Raw genomic sequence first — 16,201 nt, 5'->3', positions numbered from 1 at the left:
ATCACTTCCTCATGTCTTCTCCACGTTAATATATCTGCCCCAATGTGTTTTACATCCACTGGGGCAGATGTATTAAGCCTGAAGAAGTGATAAAGCAGTGACAAGTGGAAGGTGAAAACGCGCCAGCCAATCATTATGGATTTGAAAAATGAAAGTTAGGAGCTGACTGGCTGGTGCCTTGTCACCTTCCATTTATCACTGCTTTATAACTTCTCCAGACTTAATACATCTGCGCCATTGTTAGCATGCAGCTTGGCCTGCACTGTTTGCAGTTTAAAGGTTTACAAACTGTTCAACCATTTACAGGGGCAGATCTACTAAGCTGTGGAGAGTGATAAAGTAGATAAAGATTAACTATCAACCAACAAACCAGCTCTTAATTGTCATTTTCCAAACACAGCTTGTACCATGGCAGTTAGGAGCTGATTGACTGGTACCTTTCCTCTCTACCCTTTATCCCTCTCGAAGACTTAGTATATCTCTTCCACAGTGAGTTATTGTGTACCTGTCTTTCCCTGCATTAAACTCTTACCAAAGTTAAGGTGTTGCCTTTTCTATGTAATAAAATGATTACTTTTGATGATGTAACTGACCTTTGGTTGTTGTTACAAGATGAAAAACAAACATATGACAAATGCCGTAAAGCTTTAGGGTATAAGACATGAGTAGCTGCAAAACAAAATAATAAAGTATGAAGTATGTCTCAGTCTTTGCAGCAAGCGAATCAAGCCTACCTAGAACACAGAATTCCACTGATCCTGTCACTTGTTATGCTGACCTACATGTTCCAGTCCTAACGTCTACAACGCTGCTGCAGAACTGATCACAGCGCCTGGGAACTGCACTATTCTTAGAAGCACATATTTCAGTAGTGGGGTGTATGTGGGTGCAATTTATTTCACATAGGAGATTTACAGTCATGCCTTAAATAACAACATCTATGGAACTAATACCAGTCATGTGTTACTTTTTATACTCTGATTCCGTGCTGTCAGAACAGTATAATGTAAGGCTGGAGGTTATATGAGGTCTTAAAGGAGATTTGTTACTACTCTTTTAAACTGTGCCAACTCAGTTGCTGTTTAATGTGCCAGCAATGCCATACTTTACAGTTTAATGCAGATTACAACCTCCCACTTCCTGCCAGGGGTAGGTTCTCCAATAGCAGAATCAGATTTCCACATTTACAGTTCACTGCACCTGTTATGGAAGGAGTATTAGACTGATCGTGACTTTAAGAGGTAACGTGTGGCTGTTTCAATCTAAGCTAAAAAAAAAAAACCTTTAATCCCGGCATAGGGTAAGAAGAGAAGGGATTCGCTGTCCTCTCGGCTGCTCACAAAATATCAAAGCCTTATATTAAACATCATGTAAGAGTTCAACAATTCTGTAACGTGCAGCACAAACTCGGTTACATTTCATAATGATGGTGGGTATTGTGATATATGATCAATACCTTTAACTAAATAAATATTAAAAAAGAAAGAGGCTGGTACATGGTTATGCTTGATTGAATGGCATAGAGATATTCAGAGCTTCCCTGCATATTCTTTCATTAATACATTGGTTCCCAAAATCAGACGCCAAGGCACCTTAACAGTCCAGACATTAAGGATATCCATGCTTGAGCACAGGTGTCTTGATTAGTACCTCAGTTAATTTGTTTTAGCCATCTGTGCTCAAACATGGATATCCTTAAAACCTGGACTGCTAGGGTTCCTTGAAGACTGAGTTTGGAAACCACTGCACTAATATATGGACTATGGTTTCCAAGTAAAAATTATAATTATATATTTATTTAATCGTCATTTTTTTCTCTTTATTCATATTTGCTATATAAACACGGTTACATACTGTATGTCTGTATTTGGAAACACTGCAGTCTTGTCACACATAATACAACTGGCATGTTAAACTATGCAAAATTAAATCAATTTCCGGATGCTCTGGAAACAAATACTGTTCCATTGGGTCAAATGTGGGACTCTCCCTCTGCTTTACTTTTGCTGTGAAAGTCAGGGACGGATGTACCATTATGGTCAGTATTGTGGTAAGGGTATGCAGATAATATAAGTCCAACTTTTAAAAAATGGCTGTGTGCATACAGACACCTGTTTATGAAGTTTGGTACATACTCTAGTAATCACTAAACCCTAAATTTGTCATTTGTAAACTTCCGTAATACCTGTAAAGCATGCAGGTAATATACACATAGTTCAGTATTAACCTGACATAGCAGTAATGCTTAACAGAGTATTAACCTGTAAGCACCATTACAAACAGCCAAAGCCAGCTGTCACATGGGGTCTAATGCATTTCAAAAAGTTGTTACTGCAGTCACTTGAAAAAGCAAGTAAATACGGTATATATCATGGCAGTAATTTGGCACCCCCACCCCCCATACCTTGTGGCCCCCCCCACACACACACACACATTATCTCTACATCAGATTGTGTCCCTTCCCCCCTTCCCGTGTTACTGTAGCAGCCTTTGTCTATGGGGTATATTCAATTAGGGTTGGATCCATTCCGACATGCATGGATCCGACAACCCCTATTCAGTCTCATCTCAATTTGACTTTTAAAAAGTCGAATTGAGATGAGGGACCAGAGAGGGAGGAGAGGGGGGAGACCAGCGGGGACAGCCGCGGGCAGACGGAGGAGAGCAGCGCTACAGCAGCGCTGCAGAAGGATGTCTCACAGCCGCCAGACCTCACAGCAGGGATTGAATAGGTCGAATCACTATTCGACCTTAAAATGTCGAAAACTGCTGTCTTTTCGACCCTAATTGAATATACCCCTATATCTCTGCAGCAGTAGCCTGTGTTTGTGTTACCCACCGCCACTTACCAGGATCTTCTCCTTGCTCCACCTTAAGGCAGCAGCACTGTTCTTCAGTGTGCATTATGACCCTCATTCCGAGTTGTTCGCTCGCTAGCTGCTTTTAGCAGCATTGCACACGCTAGACCGCCACCCTCTGGGAGTGTATCTTAGCTTAGCAGAATAGTGAACGAATGATTAGCAGAATTGCTACTAAATAATTCTTTGCAGTTTCTGAGTAGCTCCAGACCTACTCACAGATTGCGATCACCTCAGTGCGTTTAGTTCCTGGTTTGACGTCACAATCACGCCCTGCGTTCGGCCAGCCACTCCCCCGTTTCTCCAGACCCTCCCACATTTTTCCCTGACACGCCTGCGTTTTTTAGCACACTCCCTGAAAACGCTCAGTTACCACCAAGAAACGCCCCTTTCCTGTCAATCATTCACCGATCAGCAGTGCGACTGAAAAGCGCCGCACGAACACCAGCAAATCTACTAAGTTTTTAGTTAAGTAACTAAGCGCATGCGCCCTGCGTGCCTTGCGCATGCGCAATTAGCAACAAATCGCAGAACAACGAAAATCGGCAACGAGCGAACAACTCGGAATGACCCCCTATGTCGTAATGCAGCGCAGATAGGGAAAATCTTCCAGTGCATGCACAAGCCATGGGGGACACTGCAGGGGATCCTCAGGGGAGCATAGCGAAGAGAAGCCCATAGGCTTCTATTAGACAATGCCATGGCTTTGCCTATCGGCTCCAAGCTCTGGAAAGTTTAGCTTTCTGGGGATTGGTGCATATGGGCAATGTGGCCAAATAATTCATTTTCAGAGGTTTGACCGCTTTTATTATTATTATTAGTAGTAGTAGTAGTAGTAGTAGTAGTAGTAGTAGTAGTAGTAGTAGTAGTAGTAGTAGTAGTAGTAGTAGTAGTAGTAGTAGTATTATTAGTATTTTTATTATCATTGATGCATCCTGCCTGCCCTTTGTGTGATTCCACCAAGCCTGTCACTCATCTACACTCTACTGACTCTGCATAATGTAAGACAGAGAAGCACCTCAGTATTAACATGGGAACCTGCTAACAAGGGATGAATATACACAATACATTACATAAAAGCATGTCAGGTATTTCAGATAATATCTAATAATTAATCTTGTAAGTAATATACAATACAACCTCTTATATAAACTATAAAAGAGCTATTTCAGATGTTTATTAATTAGGAGTAATTCTTTGAATAGCCTGTTTCTGTTTTACTGTTTAGAATATCTTTCTGTGTATATAAAAACAGAAATGGAAACCTTGGATTTAGAATCCTGAGAGTCCAGAAGTAAATGAAAACGAATGTGTGAAGGTGCATACACACTTGCCGACAAAGTAAACAACGTCGCTCATTTTCACCCTTACTGAGCGACATCGTTTACTTTCTCGGCAAGTGTGTAAGCCACCGCCGCCGAGCGATGCGCAGCCCCGCGGGTTGTTAACAACCCTCACTGTCTGCCGTGCATGCAGCTCAATTTGGACTGTCGTCCAAAAGCTGCATACGCAGCCCGGTCGCTGCATGACGTCACTGAGCGGTATGGTCGCCATATCACTCAGTGTGTACGTTCTGCCGCTGACCACCCCGGGAGGGAACACACTAGGCAACATCGCTCACAGAGCACATCGCCTACAGTGTACCCACCTTTAGTGTGACCATGGTGATAGATTCTGTGTGTAATATAGCAAGCACTGAAAGTGTACGTCATAAAACACATAGGACAGTATTGCAAAGACTCCTTTGAGTCACTGCAAATGTAATGTAGGACTATCTTCATGGATCAAAGTCCTTTTTTATTATTCATTATATCCTGCCTCCCACCACTGATTTTGTCATACACATTAGAACAAAGCAAAATCCTGCCATGATCCTATCTATATCAGTCATATAGCATTCTATATGACTGATATAGATAGGCTCATGGCAGGATTTTGCTTTGTACTGTGCTTACAATGTCATCATGTAGTGATTTGCATGCTGTCCTGCTGGCTGCACCACTCACTTTTACCATTTCCTTCAAACAATGAGACTGTTTACTTCATATCTATACATGTAATCAAATCCTTCTCATATTGTCCATCTGTTAAATAAAGCAATTCAATAAAGCACCCAGAGGCTGACATGACACTCCGCTGGGAGAGTCATTTACCGTTTAATAGTGCGACTCTGCTGCAGAGGGTTGTGTGGAAAGTGAAACAACTTGCAAATTAACACACACACACACACACACACACACAAATCATTTTAAGGTTATGCGTCAAGGTCCAATGGTAGTGACTAGGAGGAAAGGTAAACCAAGAGAGGAGGAAATGTTTTCTGCATCTAACCGCCCACCTGACTATGTGGAATGGATTGCTACTACCCATAAGTCCCATAAGCGTGGAGGCCAAAACATGAGTAAGAGAGTTGAGGAGGAATGCTTTGGAGCAGAGGTTCCCAAACTGTGTGCCGTGGCTGCCTGGGGTGCCTCGGGACACTTGCAGGGGTGCCCTGGGTTGGTGGTCCAGGACCAATTCAAATTATTCATGGTCAATATATAATAGGCAAAACCAGTGCTGGTGGCTGCCAGTCATAAAATATGTGGCCAAACAGAAGCAAATCTTGTCCCTCACCACACAACTGACCCTAAGGATGACATATAAACGCAATCTACTTAATGTAATATTTCTTTCTAAATTTCTCAATAAGAAATTTTTGGCCTAGGGGTGCCGTGAAAAAAATTCTGATATTCTAGGGCGCCGTGATTCAAAAAAGTTTGGAATCCACTGCTTTGGAGTCTATTTACTAAGCCTTGGATGGAGATAAAGTGGACGGAGTTAAAGTACTAGCCAATCAGCTCCTAACCGTGACATGGCAGTTAGGAGCTGATTGGCTGATACTTTATCTCCATCCACTTTATCTCCATCCAAGGCTTAGAGCCTTATTCGGGATTGTTCGCAAATCAAAAAAGTTAGCAATTGGGCAAATCCATGTTGCACTGGAGGTGTGGCAGATGTAACATGTGCAGAGATATTGATTTGGGTAGAGTGTGTTCAAACTGAAATCTAAATTGCATTGTAGAAATTAAGCAGCCAGTATTTACCCTGCACAGAAACAATATAACCCACCCAAATCTAAATCTCTCTGCACATGTTACATCTGCCCCACCTGCACGTACAAACGCTATGCCGCCGCCCACTGAGGAGTGTATTTTAGCTTAGCAAAAGTGTGAACGCATGTGCAGCCGAGCTCTACAAAAACAGATTGTGCAGTTTCAGAGAAGCTCTGAACCTACTCAGCGCTTGCGATCACTTCAGCCTATTCATGTCCGGATTTGACGTCATACACCCACCCAGCCACGCCTGCGTTTTTTCAGCCACGCCTGCGTTTTTGCAAACTTTACCTGAAAACGGTCAGTTGAAACCCAGAAATGCCCCCTTCCTGTCAATCTTCTTGCGGCCGTCAGTGCGAAGGAAAACTACGCTAGAACCTGAGCACAACCACAAAGAGCTTTGTAGCCGTACGTCGTGGGTGCGCATTGCGGGGCATACGCATGCACATAAATGCCATTTTTTTCACCTGATCGCTGCGCTGCGAAAATCGGCAGCGAACAATCAACTCGGAATGACCCCCCATAGACCCCGAGATACATTTGATGTTGCCTACATATCTATTTCACAGCCCAGTGAAATGGGAATGGTAAAACTACCAGGGAAATGATAAAACTGGCCTGTAAAACTTTCTGGGTTAAAGATAAGTTAAAGAAGTGGATAATAACAACAACAACATAATTAAATGAGTCATAGCACAAGAAATGATTGTACAATGTCTTCTACCCGCAGGCTAAACAACAAGGGTTTTCCCCCAAGAATATAAGATATAGCACTTGGAGAAATGCGTTAATATAGTTTTTACTGTGGGAATTCTACTTATTACCCATAAAAAAGTCACTGTGCGGACAGAAATCTGCAGTAAGTAGGGCTTTCTTTTCTACCCTTGCTGCGGTAGGGTTTTCTACCCTTGCTGCGGCTGCTGTGAACGCACTGACCCAAAAATCTGTATACTTAACCTGGAATCTATGGGATAATGCATTAGCCACAGGCTTACCGTGCACCAATGACGTGCGGTGGGGCGAGGCAGGTGAGGCAGAGCCTTTCCTGTCATACTAACGTGTAAACCAGAGTTTTAACAATATAAAGCAGGGGTTCTCAAACTCGGTCCTCAGGACCCCACACAGTGCATGTTTTGCAGGTAACCCAGCAAGTGCACAGGTTTATTAATTACTCACAGACACCTTTTAAAAGGTCCACAGCTGGAGCTAATTATTTCACTTGTGAATCTGTGAGGAGACCTGCAAAACATGCACTGTGTGGGGTCCTGAGGACTGAGTTTGAGAACCTGTGATATAAAGTATATGAAAAATTAAAAGAATGTTACAAAAATCTTCGTTAATTTTTCTAGTGAAGACTCTGGAGCAAAAAATCTATGGCAGGTGAGGCAGTGCCTCCCTGCCTACCTAGCCATCTCTGTACAAAACGCAACAAGTTTCCAGCAGTATACATTGATGTATCCTTGCATAATGCCCATATGAACCCTTGGGCTCATATATTGTGTGTAAATCTGGCTCTGGTACCAGCCATGACCTCCCTAGCCATTTTCCTCACCTCACGTCCTTGCCGGCTTATAAGATTTCTTCAATAGTGATTGGTAGTGTGTACCTGCATGAGCTTCATCTGTGCACTAAACTTTATTACTGGGTCTGTCCATGCAGAGAGCTGATAATACTGCACATGAGCAGAACACAGTGTGTGTATGTACAGCCTCAGCATGACATAATGCCATTCTGAGATGGTGTTATGTTTTAACAAAAGATGAGAAAAGCAAAACGAAATTCTGTATTGCAGAATTGGTCGGCCTTCATTGAAAGCGATGAAGGCTGACTTATAATATGAAGCAAAAAAAAAAAATGCACTATTTTTCTTGTCTTAAATATTGGGAAAGGAAAATGAGTGTTTTCTCCAGCTAGAAAGTCAGAGAAAATGTTTTATTTGATTCTATATTGACCCCTTAAACCTGGATATGCAGTATTTTAATCAGTGTTACTGTTTCACATTCACACACAAGCTCCTGCTGTGGTTTGTGAAGCAAAGCATCAGTCCTGATTCAGTGCCACTACTGTTAATATTCAATGCAAGAATAAGCTTCGAATCCCAGCACTCGAGTCTCTGGAATCCAATCTACCAGAAAGGAGAACGTTGCCCTAGGTCACAGAAAACATACAGTAGATTTCAAACCTGTTACACTTGCTAATACAGATTCTGCACCAGAACAGGTCAATAAATTGCATAAAAAGCAATCACTTAACAATCCTGTTGTGTGACAAATACAGGAACTTTTGTCACCCTGGCCTAATAATTTATTACACAGGGAACTTAGAAGTGTAAAAGAGCTGTAATTACCTACAGCATCAATCTCCAAGATTCTAAACTAAAGTGACTAGATATTTCTAGAAATGAAGACGCCTGTAGGACGCCTTATCTACAATGCAAATGCATAAGCAATTTTTCCTAAGTATTTCCTAAGTTTTCAACATAAAAAGAAAGGTATTGTCGCTTAAATATGTGATGCATTCCAACCGGGTACTGTAAATAGTGATTTCCCTACACCATGGTAAACAGTGCACAAACAGTCCTTCCGTTTAGACTACTGAAATTACACCCAGCAGCAAATAATTATATGCAGTATATTAAAGAGAAGTATAAACTGCATTGTACTGAATGCCCTTGAGTTTTAGAGACAGTTCTTACCACTCTTGAAAATAAAAATAAAAAGAGGTTGCTCAATACATCCTGCCATATTACTGTAAACATTTATTCTACATACCTATTCACTAACCTTACTAGGTAAACTGCAGCAATGTATTTTTAAAGCCATGTATTTTAATGCACAGATAATTTGTATTGCATGACAGTTGTTAAGTCAATACTCAGTTAATATTTTTATATTATAGAAAAATACATATAATTGTTGACTGCAGAATGCTCAGGCTTTGACCAGTGGCTGCTGTGTAGATCTGTAGCATGCCTTTCTGTAATTATTCAGACACACAAACACTACCACTCTCCACATTGTTACACACAAACATCACTGCTATCCCTATTATTACACACAAACAGCACCACTCTCCACCACATTGTTACACACAAACACTACCACTCTCCATATTGTTACACACAAACATCACCGCTCTCCATATTAATTTATTACACACAAACATTACCACTCTCCACATTGTTACACACAAACAGCATTACTCTTCAAATTGCTACACACAAACATTACTACTCTCCCTATTGTTACACACAAACATTACTACTCTCCCTATTGTTACACACAAACAGCACCACTCTCCACATTGTTACACACAAACATCACCACTCTCCACATTGTTACACACAAACATCACCACATTGTTACATACAAACACTACCACTCTACACATTGTTACACACAAACATCACAACTCTTCAAATTGCTACACGCAAACATTACCGCTCTCCCTATTGATTCACACAAACAGCACCACTCTCCACCACATTGTTACAAACACTACCACTCTCCATAATGTTACACACAAACATCACCGCTCGACATATTGTTACACACAAACACTACCACTCTCCACATTGTTACACACAAACAGCACCACTCTTCAAATTGCTACACGCAAACTTCACTGCTCTCCCTATTGTTACACACAAACAACACCACCCTCCACATTGTTACACACAAATATTACCACTCTCCATATTAATTACACACAAACACTACCACTCTCCACATTGTTACACACAAACACTATCACTCTCCACATTGTTCCACACAAACACTATCACTCTCCACATTGTTCCACACAAATACCCCCCACACTTCAAATTGCAACACACAAACATAACTGCTCTGCACATTGCTACACACAAACAACAGCACTCTGCACATTAAGCATCACTACTCTGCACATTGGGGGTCATTCCGAGTTGTTCGCTCGCTAGCTGCTTTTAGCAGCATTGCACACGCTAGGCCGCCGCCCTCTGGGAGTGTATCTTATCTTAACAGAATTGCGAATGAAAGATTAGCAGAATTGCGAATAGAAAATTCTTAGCAGTTTCTGAGTAGCTCGAGACTTACTCCTACACTGCGATCAGCTCAGCCCGTTTCGTTCCTGGTTTGACGTCACAAACACGCCCTGCGTTCGGACAGCCACTCCCCTGTTTCTCCAGACACTCCCGCGTTTTATTCTGGCACGCCTGCATTTTTCCGCACACTCCCAGAAAACGGTCAGTTTCCACGCAGAAACACCCACTTCCTGTCAATCACACTCCGATCACTTCAACGATGGAAATTCTTTGTTCGGACGTGAGTAAATCTACTAAGTTTTGAGCTAAAATACTTAGCGCATGCGCGCTGCGTACCATGCGCATGCGCATTTTTGCCTTAATCGCTCCGTTGCAAAAATCGGCAACGAGCGAAAAACTCAGAATGACCCCCCATTGTTACGCACAAATGCCACAGCTCTCCACATTGTCACACACAAACATCACTATTCTGCACATTGCTACAAACATCACTACTATTGTCACAAACCTGTGCCCTTATTCCCACAAATTCTGACCATAAACTAGCTAAATTATTCACAATACCGTTAGATTATTTACAATTGTACTGGTCACACAATCAGAAGACATGCAATCAGTGCGTGGAAAGGAAGCAGCATATTATGTAGGTTATTGGGAATGAAATGGAGTTGTCCATGTGCACTCAGGAAATGAAACATACGTCAGGGCTGAGTTGGGTAACTGCTCTTCAAGGCAACTTGCATAAGGCATTTTTCACCAGGTCTCAATGACATGATCTTTACCATTATTACCCCTTTAACATCTCCAATGCTGGATCCCACCCGGGAATTGGAAACAGGTCTTTCCAGGTGGGGATCCGGCATTGGAGACCATCTTCTGGCTTCCTGTCCCGGCAAATTGCCGGGTCGGTTGCCATAGCGGCGGAGGGCAGAGACGGCAGCGGGGGCGCCGCTGGGAGATAAGCTCATCTCAGCACCACCTCTCCCTATGCTGTGAATGGGTACCGGGTCGCATCGACCCGACAACCCATTCACACTGCGCCTGACCTGGTATTCAACCCGGGAATAACCCTTCTTATTACCCGGGTTGAATTACCGGGTCAGGTGACCCGAGAATTCGGACATGGCTCTTTCACACCGCACACTGACCCGTGTCGACCCGGCAATATGCCGGGTCGATACTGGGTTATTTGTGCTACGTGAAAGCGGTATATATGTCTCAGATTCTTATAAACCTGAAGCGCATGCAGCATCTCAGCTGAGGCATTTACTATACAGAGGTTGTATCCATTCTACACAGATCAAGATAATCCAACTTTAACAGATTTCAACCTACTAGGGGGCCCATATATCATTAATCGCATATTCAATGCCTTCTGGGTGTGATATTAGTGCCCAGGATCGCATTGTAATATGTGACTACCCTGACAGGATTTAGTAAGAAGCACCCACAGGGACCGGAGCCCGTTCCTGTGATGTGCTCAGTGAACTGCCAGGGCTGCTGCGTTGTGCAATCCCACTGACCACACATGCACAGCGACCATTTTTGTGGAGGGTTCCGGGAGAACCTTCCAGAACTACATATGCAGTGAGTAGCCCATTGCCTCAGATGGCGTCAGCTGTGCGGGTCAATCTCCGGATTGCTTCGCAATCCGAAAATTAATAAATCTGGCAGCAGCGCATCCCCCATAGACCCTATGGGGGATGCGGCTGCCGGCAGGAATAGAGGTATATAACAATAAGTATCGGAGATGCCTGCTGGGGTCCCCCCTAAATACATTCAGGGAATACTAAATATTTGCGGCTAACCCCCAAAACTAAATGTTTTCTGGGAAATAGTAGCAAATGTGTTTTTATAAATGGCCCTCTAGTTGTTGTCATAGTGTATATATGCTTTTTAGATGAATACTTAGGTGCCCGTGTATCAATGGGTATGGGACTCAGGGTCAACAGTGTCTAGGTCGACACCCATTAGGTCGACACCTATTGGTCAACAGTGGATAGGTCGACACTAGAAATAGGTCGACATGGTCATTAGGTCGACATGAAAAAGGTCGACATGAGTTTTTCATGGGTTTTTTGGGTGTCGTCTTCTTCGTAAAGTGATCGGGTACCCCAATTAGTGCACCGTGTCGCCTCACATGGCTTGCTTTGCTCGCCATGCTTCGGGCAAGGTGCTTTGCTCCGCTACCGCTGCGCTCGGCACTGGTTACTGTTCCCAATCGTAGTGCACGTGGATCGTAAAGTATGAAAAAGTAAAAAAATAAAATAAAAAAGTGAAAAAAACTCATGCCAACCTTTTTGCATGTCGAACTTGCTCATGTCGACATAATGGCCATGCCAACCTATTTCTAGTTTCGACCTAGCCACTGTCAACCAATGGGTGTAGAACTAAGTGGTGTCGACCCAGAGTCCGGATACCGTATCAAAATGACAGCACTGTCGAAATTACTAACAGTCAGTATCACAAAGGATATTATCATTTTGATGTACTAAAGTAAACTCACAGGGACAGCGGTAGTGCTAACCGTTGTACCTGCAAGTTAAATCCCCAGCATATCAGAGGGGTCTCACATTTGTGACTTATCAGGGGTGTCTAACACTGAGATCCGTCTTCTGCAAGATTGTCTCCATAGGTTTAAAGTGGATGGGGTAAACTTACAGTTCCAATCTATGATAATAATGGGGACTGCAATCTATAGCGCTACTTGACCTTTTGCAGAGTTCTCTGAAATCGCCTGCATTAGGCCATTAGTTAGTACATAGCTACAATGCATGATACAGCGGTGTCTGTATAATTTTATAAAAAATTGGCTTGATGAATAGGTCCTTTAGTCTTAGCTCAAATCTAATAATAATGTAGATTATTTCCAGATATATAAGCATCAAACTTTCCACACTGTACAGGGGATACAGCTATAAACACACATTTATGTGACTGCTATATATGTCCGTGCATGCATATACGTGTGTGTGTGTGTGTGTGTGTGTGTGTGTGTGTGTGTGTGTGTGTGTGTGTGTGTATGTATGTATGTATGTATGTATGTATGTATGTATGTATGTATATATATATATATACACATACACATACATACATGGCTTTTCTTTCCGATGTCCAGATGTACATATAACTCACTTGTGTCCCTATGGTTATCTGTTACCTACTTGGCTGTTGTATAGCAAACCAAAGACAAATTCCTAGTATACGCAAGTATACCTGGCCAATACAGCGGATGCGGAGATATATATATATATATAAAGAAAAGCCGTTATCTTGCGCTAATACAAATTCACAGCTGCACCTCACAGTAGACCCCCTGTTAGTAAGGATCAGGAAATAACATTGAAAATGAAAAAAAAACAACAACAACAACAAAACAGAGGGTGCTGTACCATATGGGATATCATAAGTGTACTTGTGAAAATTCAATTGATGAATAAAATTGTACTTTTGGACACATTTATTTATATATATATATATATATATATATATATATATATATATATATATATATATGTGTAAATGTTATCCTTACAATGACGTTACTTTAATTTTTGTTCAGTACATTCCTTCATCCACGCAAAAGTAATATAAACCAACATGCATTTGTCCCTTCAGCTTATTGAGGTCTGGCAAGGCACACCACCTGCTGACATACTGCACATTCATTCCTAGTGATCAGATCCACCGCCTAGAATAAAGTGTGACAAATGCACAGTAGCACAGCGCGAGTATACCGGCGTGTCAGTCCACAGCCTGCACCTTTAAGACACACCTTCCCGAAACTGCTTTACACAATGCCTCGCCGGCTCAGACAGAATGAGCAAATTGCGAAAACAATCGCATCAAAAGGTTCGGAATAAGGAAACAGGTTCCACTGCTCCCCGGGGCAAGTTCAAAGGCATCGGAAGAGCCAGGACCAGAGCAGCACTGGCAGGGAGACCAGCGTGTGACCCCTGCCTGACGATGCCCGCTATACTCAGTAGTAACCAGCAGTGTCAGAGCCTGGAGCCACCAGGGCGCTCACTCGCTCACCTTGCTGCACTTAGTAGCCGCATATACTACCCACATCACCAGGGGGGATACGGGTGGCAGAGCAGCAGGGTGGCATTGCCCACTATACAGCACATAGAATGCACAGCCTCAGATTGCAGAGCAGATCACCACTGTGATCACACATGACCCCAAGTTGTGCTCATCACTCGCCGGCCACTCACCGTTCTGAGCGGTCACAATCTCCATAGCGAGATACACGATTACTAGCAGAGTCCATCTCCCTGCCCGGCTCTCCATCCCGGCCAGTGGCAGCAACGCTGCGGGGGCTCAGTGGCGCAAAGCGGACATGACCCGGGCAGGAGCGCAGTAGTGGTGTCCTTCCCGGAGACTCCAGCAGCAGCCGTCATGTAATGTCACAGCAGCAGCAGCAGCAGCGGCAGCCCGGACACGCCGGCGGGAATCAAGTATCTGACAGCGCTGCTCTGTGCCACATTCCTCATCCAGGAGAAAGTCTTCCAGGCCCCGCCCACAGCCTGCCTGATTGGTTCAGGCCCTTACTGACTGGTACATTGAGCCAGGGCAAAGCAACCTACACTACCTGCTTGACGTCACCAGGTGCTAATAACCCCCTCCCATGCCCAATAGTGAACTTGTAATATGCAGTAGATAAGAAAAACCTGTTACCTGTTACCTGTTACTTCTATAGTACACAAATGTTCAGCAGCACTTCACAGAGCATATTTGGCCATTCACATCAGCGCCTGCCCCAGTAAAGTTTACATTTTATAGTCCCAACCACCTGAGCCGAATGAAGGCTTTGGGGAGCCAGGGGTACTTAAGACAGGGGGGCCCTAAAGTCTTAACTTGCTTGCAAATCTATCTGGTCGCACATATATGTCCATGGTGAAGTGCAGTTCTAATATACCTATATATCTATCTATATACATGTATGCGTACATATATAATAATTGAGTCAGCAGTGTGTCATGTCTCTGGGAATGAGGCGGAATAGAGGTCATCCAAAGAATGGAGGTTGGACAGAGGATGGGACGGTGGAGGCAGGTATCAGAATCAGCTTTATTGGCCAGGAATACTTGCGTATACTAGAAATCTGTCTTCGGTTTGCTATACAACAGCCAAGTACGTAACAGATAAGCAGGGGGGGAGGGGGGCAAGTAAAGTCACACAGATAGGTATACCGTAGGGACACAAGTGAGTTACATGTACGTCTAGTCAGGGCCGGATTAAGCCTTGGGGGGGGGGGGGGGGGGCCTGGGGCACTTAAGACAGGGGGGCCCTGGTGGAGGGGGAGGGTGTATATTAGATTGTGCATACCTCTCAACATGACCCATTCTGGGAGGTACAAAATGCTCTCTACCTGGACTTTCCTTTTAATATATGACTGGCATCACATGTGTTGAAATATTTCATTAATAAAAAAGGTATTTCATCAAAAATGATTACAATCATAAATTCAGAGGGAAGTCTAGTGATGTCAGTGTGCTCGGGCTGGGGGCCCCGGGGTACAGTATGCCCTGCATCCCCCCCTTAATCTGGCTATGCGTCTAGTCAGTCAATGTTTAGGAGTTCAGCAGGCGGACCGCTTGGGGAAAGAAACTTTTGAGGCTTCTGGTGGACGGCCCTGTAACGCCTGCCTGAAGGAAGCAAGTTAAACATGCTGTGGCCGGGGTGTAGCTGGTCCTTTAATATCTTCGTTGCCCGCTTTTTAGCTCTTGACAGGTGCAGGTCCTGGACTGATGGAAGGTGTGGGATAGGACCTGACGGAATAGCCTTTGCTCTCTACGTGCATCAATGAGGCTTGATAATTAATATACCAGTTCCGCCTACTCCGGCTCACCTAACCCGATGTGTGGCCGGCGCTGCAGGACTGGCTCCGGCTTCCGGCGCTGTCACTGTGCGTGTGTGTGTGTGTGTGTGGCATCTGTAGTGAGTGCAGGGACAGGTGTGTGTGTGTCATCTGGGTGCTCTTCAGTATGCCGAATGTCGGGATCCCGGCGCACAGTATACCGGCGCCGGGATCCCGACACCCTGCATACCGACAGCTATTCTCCCTCGTGGGGGTCCACGACCCCCCCTGGAGGGAGAATAAAATAGCGTGGCCGCAGCGAGCCCGCAAGGGGCTCCTTTGCGCTCGCCACACTGTCGGTATGCCGACGGTCAGGCTCCCGGCGCCGGTAAGCTGGTCGCCGGGAGCCCGGCCGCCGGCA

The 16,201-nt window shown here is 43.9% G+C and overlaps 1 protein-coding gene across 1 annotated transcript in view; it reads right to left on the bottom strand.

Moving 5' to 3' along the window:
* ERBB3 (erb-b2 receptor tyrosine kinase 3) overlaps positions 1-14,463 on the bottom strand; it is a 111,977-nt gene extending 97,514 nt beyond the window's left edge. Inside the window, exon 1 of the mRNA XM_063952626.1 lies at positions 14,195-14,463. Within this exon, the coding sequence (XP_063808696.1) occupies positions 14,195-14,270 (76 nt within the window). The 5' untranslated portion in view covers positions 14,271-14,463. The remainder of the gene's footprint in view (positions 1-14,194) is intronic.
* Positions 14,464-16,201: the final 1,738 nt, after the last annotated feature.

The sequence above is a fragment of the Pseudophryne corroboree genome, chromosome 2, assembly GCF_028390025.1.
Source record: "Pseudophryne corroboree isolate aPseCor3 chromosome 2, aPseCor3.hap2, whole genome shotgun sequence".
Taxonomy (NCBI): Eukaryota; Metazoa; Chordata; class Amphibia; order Anura; family Myobatrachidae; genus Pseudophryne; species Pseudophryne corroboree.
The sequence above is the reverse complement of the archived record's forward strand: the minus strand, read 5'-3'. Positions and strand labels throughout refer to the sequence as shown.